This window comes from Pinus tabuliformis, chromosome 2_1 (assembly GCF_031772625.1).
Source record: "Pinus tabuliformis cultivar Carrire ecotype Pingquan chromosome 2_1, CPIR1, whole genome shotgun sequence".
NCBI classification, from domain to species: Eukaryota; Viridiplantae; Streptophyta; class Pinopsida; order Pinales; family Pinaceae; genus Pinus; species Pinus tabuliformis.
The window spans coordinates 465,618,806-465,626,383 of NC_142299.1; the positions used below are offsets into that span (position 1 = coordinate 465,618,806).

General features: G+C 41.3%; 1 protein-coding gene across 2 annotated transcripts in view; it reads left to right on the forward strand.

The window, feature by feature from the left end:
- The window catches only part of LOC149200939 (shikimate kinase 3, chloroplastic-like), a 302,762-nt gene extending 295,468 nt beyond the window's left edge, over window positions 1-7,294 (forward strand). For both annotated transcript variants that reach the window (XM_089402826.1, XM_089402825.1), the window contains 2 exons: window positions 6,693-6,780; window positions 7,053-7,294. In XM_089402826.1, the coding sequence (XP_089258952.1) occupies window positions 6,693-6,779 (87 nt within the window). In that variant the 3' untranslated portion in view covers window position 6,780; window positions 7,053-7,294. The remainder of the gene's footprint in view (window positions 1-6,692; window positions 6,781-7,052) is intronic.
- Window positions 7,295-7,578: the final 284 nt, after the last annotated feature.

Here is a 7,578-nt window from a genome sequence, read left to right on the forward strand (position 1 = left end):
TTGGTGGTGGAATGAAGTCAATCCAACTGTCGGTTTGTGAGATATGGTCTGCCCTAGTTTGATAATGAAGCCGCTAATTCTGATGCTACTGATCTAGGGTTTGCTACTGCTGATATGAATCAAATTTATTTTACTATTACTCTCTGCTGAATTATTGAAGATAAAAGAAGATTTGATCAAAGGGTTTCCCCACACATTGTGGGGTTTGTCCCTGGCTAGCCGCCACATCTTGTGTCTCTTGTCTTGGCTTGTTTTCTGTCGATCGTTTAATGTTCTATCTGCACTTTACTTTATGTACATGTGATTGCTAATCTGTGGAATATAATAAGAAAAAGAAGTAAACTGTTATAAGCATAGAACATACCATAACTTAACAGACATGTTGGGTGGATCTTATTCAAAGATCATGTTCAAAGGGGCGATGAAATGGTCACATATTCTAGCCATGGCTCCTCGGTAGTTGCAATATGAGAGCAACTTGCAATATATGTTCACAACACTTTTTGAAGGTATCCAAGCCCAACCCATGCCAGGAAACTACTAATGGGCACAAATTGCATTGAACAAGTATGCAGACATGAAGAACTTTGCTTGCTGATCCTAGGGCAGACTCCGAGCATTGGACAAATGCACTTTCAACTAGAGAGCCTACGTGTCGGTCCAGTTGAATGGTTTTCCTTCATTTGCCAACCGATCACGTATTCTAGCCATGGCTTCTCGGTAATTGCAATCTGAGAGCAACTTGCAATATATTTTCACAACACTTTCTGGAGGTATCCATACCCAAACCATGCCAGGAAACTGCTAATGGGCATAGATTGCATCGAACAAGTATGCAGACATGAAGAACTTTGCTTGTTGATCCTTGGGTGGACTCCGAGCATTGGACAAATGCACTTTCAACTGGAGAGCCTATGTGTCAGACCAGTTGAATGGTTTTCCTTCATTTGCCAGATGATCAGATATTCTAGCCATGGCTCCTCAGTAGTTGCAATCTGAGAGCAACTTGCAATATATGTTCACAACACTTTCCTGAAGGTATCCATGCCCAACCCATGCCAGGAAACTACTGACGGGCATAGATTGCACCAAGCAAGCATGCATACATGAAGAACTTTTCTTGTTGATTCTTGGGCAGACTCCAAGCATTGGAAAAATGCACTTTCAACTAGAGAGCCTACGTGTTGGATCAATTGAATGGTTTTCCTTCATTTGCCAGCTGATCCAACATAGCAACCCAACTATGCAGGATGGTTTCTGTACTCCCTTGGCCATATAAGCAACATGCGAAGATGACCAAGAACTGATATGCCTTCCTGAGCGTCTTCGTCCTATATATCTGGTTAGGTGTTGTCTTGAACTTTGTTGGCTCCTTTACCCAACGCTTCAAAATGTCTCGTGTTTGTGTTGTCGTTGGGAGTGTAAAACGATGCTTCCATCCTACTCACTGTGAATGGAAAATGATATATCTCTTGATAATCCTCCGTCCTAAAGGAAGCAAGCCTTGCTCCACTAGCACTGCTCAGTATCATTGTCTCAAGATTAGTATGTGAGACAATCCAGCTGATCACATCTACGTAAGGGAACACGGGAAACCTGCATGCAACCTTGTATAGTCCTGACTTATGGATGTTCACATAGACCTGTCTATGCTCCAGATTCTTCTCAAAGCTGCCTGAAAAGATGGTGTTGATGTCTTGCCATGTGATCTTGATATCCTTCTCGATGAACAGGTGTGTGTTTGTGTACACGGGCTAGCTCATTGACCCCTGTTCAACCACGTCTCTAGTACTGCTCTCAACTATGTCTTGATCTTGCTCTCTTGGAAGCCATTGTACCTGTACTACTGAGAGACTGATGAGACAAAGCAACACTCGTGGGCAAGAAAATGTCAGTTGAAAACCAAAAGCAACTTGAGAACTGACATGCAACATACCTGATTGATTGCTTGGGAAAATTGCGCAGTTTTATCTCGAAGAGGCTGGGAGACTGACAGTTGGAACTGCATAGAGCACAGTCTAGGTTGCCAGTGAGCTAACTGTCCGCTGAAACTGCGCAAAGCACAGTACAACTTGGTCTGCTGAGGACTGGAACTGCGCAATGCGCAATTTCAGTCAGCATGACTGCTGCCCGGGAAAGTGCACTACGCAATCCCAGGGGCCAACCTAGGCACTGTCTCCCAAAACTGTGCAGAGCACAGCTTGGGAAGCTAGTGGGAGGCAAGTTTTGCGCAATTCCTAAGAACAAGGCAGAGCCTTCTATCCCAGAAATGCGCAGTGCAAGTCGGGCAAGGCAACGTCCAAGCTAAGGCAGCTCAGACCTGCCAACGGGTGACTGAAAACCACTAAGGACTGAATGCATGTGCAAAGTTGGTGCAGATCTGAGTAAAATAAGCATGTATGTGATTCAAGCAAGTGCAAAAATCAATCAATTGACAAGACCAAGAAGCTCAAGAAGCAAGTCGTCGAAACGACGACTATGAGTGCAAAAAATAGTGTTATGCATGTGACATTAAGCAAAAGGTAATGCAAAACTTGAAACAACACTTATACAAGCTAAAATACATTGAAACGCCAGCAATCGTTCAGTAAAACCAAGGAAACGACACTCATACAAGTCGAAAACTAAAAAACGATAGAAAAAGCGGCAAAACGCATGAAAAGCAAAAACTTACCCAAAAAAGTTGCGCCGACTGTGTCGAAGGTTCCTAGATGCCTTGGGAATGCCAAAGCTCCAATATCAAATGTGAAGAATGAGCTCTGAGGCGTCGTTTAAATAGATTTGGCGAAATTAGGGTTTATGACACGCATGCCACAAATCTAGGAAAAAGTGACACTTGGTGAGAAGTTTCTAAAAACGGTTTTGCATGTAACTCCTGCTACTAAAAATAGATCCCTAAAATCTAGGAATGTTTTTTCGCTTTTTGCTTTTAGATTTTTTGGGAAAAGATGCCCGACATGCAAGGAAGGATTGCACAGTTCTGGAGGGAACTGGACAACCTGTCGGCACATGCGATGGACAGCCAGTGAGGGAGAGCTTTTGTGCTCTTTTTGGACTGAGGGGCCTTGGCTAACTGGCCAGCTCTGCGTAATTTTCTAGAGCAATGACGCTGGGTTGCTTTGCACAATTCCAGAGAACAGTGCAGTTGGTCTGGGTTTCTCTACGCATTTCTGGATGGCAGAGCAGCTGGGCTAGTTTCTGCGCAATTCTAGATGGCAATAAAACTAGCCAAAATTGCGCAATTTTCCAGCGCAGTGTCGGCTCGCCTGCTCTGCGCAATTTCCATAGCAAGGCTGCCTAGCCTGCTCTATGCAATTTTTGAGTGCAAGGAAGCTGCTAGGCTGCTCTGCGCATTTTTGGAGGGGAAGACAAGTTGCCCTCCAGATTTGTGCAGTTTTGTCCAACAGCTGGCTGACCGGATGTAACCAAGTGATGGGTGTGCTTGTGGTTGACCGACGGGACACGTGAGTTGAACACAAGCTATGAAATGACAGATGAACTCTAATAAACACAATTATTTGATCAGTGCAGGATAACTGCGATGATTTCGGGGAGGGAGGCTCCAAAACGAAGCAAAGGCAAAATTTTGGAGGGTGGTTGTAGCCGCTACAACACCTGTGTGTTTGTAGAGGATGCAAGTTGTTGTGCCTTTCACTTTCTCTTCTTGTTCGAACACCAACCTGCATAATGGCTAGTCTTGTGACAAGCAATGCATTTCACCTTGTTCATGTCTTTCCTCTTCCCAGCCTATGGGTAGTCTCTTCCCTTGAATTCTTCTTGGCTTCCCTTTGCCCTTCCTTGCCTAACTGGCAAGGGAAAGGTTCTCATCATCACCCTTCTACTAGCCTCCATACATTGATTCCTCCTGAATCTCCTCTTGAATGAAATCATTCGGAAGACTCTCCCAATCTAGAAGTTGTTCTTGTGCTATGATGCCTTTGACGAAAGGATCCCATGGCTTATTGAAGCCATTTAGGGCCGTCCTGTCATTGTGTGACTTTGGTGAGATAAGAAGCTATTGTATTTGTTCTAGTCATCTTGGTGCCCTTGAGTTTTTCCCGTAGCACCATCTTCTTGTTTTGGTTATCACTTTGATATAGTTTTGTCACAACCTATGATACCTCCCTGGCAGTCTTCTTTTTGGATAAATGATGGATCATATGATCCTTCACTGCATCCAGAATAATTCTTTTGGATTTCGCATCCTTTTGATTATGGATGGGCAGTTGTGTAGCATCGGTAGGAGGAACGAGTTTTTGTTGAAAAACTCCCAAATGTTGTTCTCCACTAATACCAAAGCTATTCTCTCCTTTTAGGGACTATAGTTTGATGCACCCTCCAACCAGTCTTCAAATCTCAACATGGCTGCAGCCATCCTCCCAAATTAAATACTTGATCAAGGAAATCTTTTATTGCTGGAAATTTATCTGTTGTAATCCTATGTGCAAAATAGGATCAACTACTCTCAGAGTTTTATTTCTTTGATACCATGTTAATTTTCCTGAATACTAGGTCAGATACATATCTCAAGCAATTTTTATAACCCAGATTTCTGGAATTTTCGAATAAAAATATACTAGTGCTTTAGCTATAAAATTTGATAGTAGAAGCACAAGTAAAAAATCAAACAAACAACAGAAAATATAAATGCTCGAACTTATGCTTCACTTTATTTCTCAGAATAAATAAGGGCCTATCTCATAGGGAAAATGGCCCAAAGACGAATACAAATTTTTACAGCAAACAGAACCTGGAAAAACTCGACTCCCTAAAAATTCACTCTATACTTTTTGTTGGTTTCTCCTGACTCATGCAGCCCTCTAGACATCAACCTCCACTTGCATGTGCGACCTTGGCCTTCCTTAGCCTCCATGCATAGCTTGTGTGCTAAGCGCCTTCAATGTGTGGCCTCCCTTGTGCACTGCTTGGATTGTGCAGCCTCTCTAAAGATGACGCTGCTCACACTCATGGCTCTGCAAAATTCTGGGGCTTAGTAACTTATACAGCCTCAGTCTCCACTGAGTTCACATCTCCAGAATTTTCAGCTGCAAAATTTTCTTTCACTTCAGCCTCGAGTCTCTCACTCCTCGATTGAAAAATTCTCTCAAATCTGTAAATCGCTTGCAATTGCAATGTATCTTCTTCCTTCCCTTAGGCTGTCTTTATAATTCTTCATTGAGCTAGATCTCAAACTCTGATTTCCAAGGTGATAGATGGCTAGGATTATATCCCAACCCACTTGAGATCAATGGTTGAGATTAGATCTAAGATCACTAAAGTGAATAATTCACTTTTCCTTGGAAAACCTTAGCCCAATAGCCAACATTAATCAATTAATTATTCAATGTGTTTTTTTTAAGTTAGACGTGGGAAAAGGATCATGATAGACTTTCACTCAACATAAGAAAGTTCCTAGGAAGGTCTTGGACTACTCTTGCATGCTTGACACTAAGTACCTGTCCGCTGCTACATCAGCACCAGTCTAACTAATCATTCGAAAGACTACAAATACTCCTAGACACTCCTCTTCAGTCTCTGCTACCCCTTCACTCTACTTCCATTGTTTCCTCCCAATTTTTATTGCTTTAAATGAGCACATTTTCATCTTCTTGAGCAAGAGAATTGTAGGCTTTTCAGATTTAATTATTTCCTTAATTGTAGCTAGTTTACAACTGCTGCCTAAGCCTCTGCAATCCCAGGAGACTGAAATCATTTTTCACTCTGTTGTTTAACACTCCCTCCACTAGGAGGTGCATTATTTCTAGGCGCTTTTGAAATTTTATGTACAGTTCCAAATCTCTCTATTGTTGATTGTGATCTCATCATGATTTCTTTATTTGCTTGTTCTTCCCTAAGGATTTTTCATGGTTTTCTTCCAAACGACTAAGGATTTTCTCTTTTCACTGCCCCTATCTCCTTGATGGGATCATGAACTTCCGAATCTTTAGACTTTGGATCAGGGAAGGTTATCTCTGCATCAGTTTAATTTTCTACTTCTTCCACACCCATACCCACGCGATGATCTTTTTCCGCCATCACTTGAGGAACTTCATCTCCAAGGATCTCAATCGAGCCTTGAATAGAAATCTCTTGATGTAATTGCGATGAAGTCTTCGGATCTAACCATGATGATTGGGGAACTTCTGATATTTGGACTCCCCAAGATTACTCGAAGATGGACCCAAAACACCATTGTGACTTGAGGTTCAGAGGAAGGGGACATGTCTTCTTGATACAAGGTCTTTGTATCTGTTTGTTCTTGACTGGTTATTACCCTCATTTCCTCTAGTTACATGAGTTGGCTGTTGACAAGACTAGGAGCCCTTTGAGAAGTTTTGCCCCCAAGGATGCCTAGGGCCAGGAGCCATTGGACTTTATTTGCTATGATCTGATATCAAATACCCAGATTGACATTAGATATTTCCTTTCAACCAACCATTTTCTATTATTCCACTATAGGTAAACTTGAGTGCTTCAGTTTTTCCTTTTCTCCTGAACAGTTTTTACGTTTCTTCTCTTATACAATGCTTTCACAGTTTGCAAAGAAGGAGAGATTTACTGCTTTCTATTATGTAACTTTCATCCAAGTGACATCATTGTTATGGCAAGATCTTGGTTGAATACTGGAGTCTTGTCTTAGATGGAGTGCATATTGGCAAATGGAAGTTTAATGGTTATTTTTGATTTCACAGGTTCTCAAGGCAGTAGGTAAACTTATGAGATACAAAAAACTGCAAGAAGCTGCAGCTGCACCAGAAATACAACGCGAAGTCAGATAAGGTTAATTTAATGTGTTGTATTTTTTATTTTCTTGGTAAGGGTAAACATTTTTTTGATACATGGGGTACTGTGAACCCCAACTCTACATTTTCACAGGCCCACTTGAACATGGTTCACCATCCAGCTCAACCCGAACACACATTTCCCTAGGGTTCTATGCCTACTAGGGTTTGAGCATGGGTTTTTTGGATGGCAATGCCTCAACCACTAGACCATAACAATCGACATAATTTATTTCATTTTACTAATATTCTGTGTTTTTCTTTTTGCAGGCAAGCAAAATGCCAATGAGACAAGTAATCTTATTTACAGTTGTAGTTGCAGTGAAGCAATTCATTTGGATTTGTACATGGAAGAAGCTTCCAATTTTATTCTACTGTTTGTTTGAATTCCTCAACTGATATCTGTTAATTGAAAATTCCCTTATGCTTATGCACTGAAAACCTTAACATGCAACTTTAAATGCAGATTATACCCCATGTTTATTTATATTTTCCAGTTGAGTTTCTAGTACTCCTGAATCATATATGTTACGTTGCCATTGAGTTACACAGCTACATGAGACATAGTAGGTAGCGAGTGTTGAAGAATGTAACTAGTGTTGGTCTTCATAATTGTATTTGAATCATGTATTTGTCAAAAGAAAGAAATTATTTATAAAATAATGGCTTGATGCTTGGGTCAATGGTCAATAGGTCAAGCCTCCATTGTAGGCTTCTAGGATTTTTATTGAGTCAAAATTGTAAGTAATAAAAGTGCTTTTTGTGTCAAAGAAAACTCCTCCACCAAGTCAGCTTC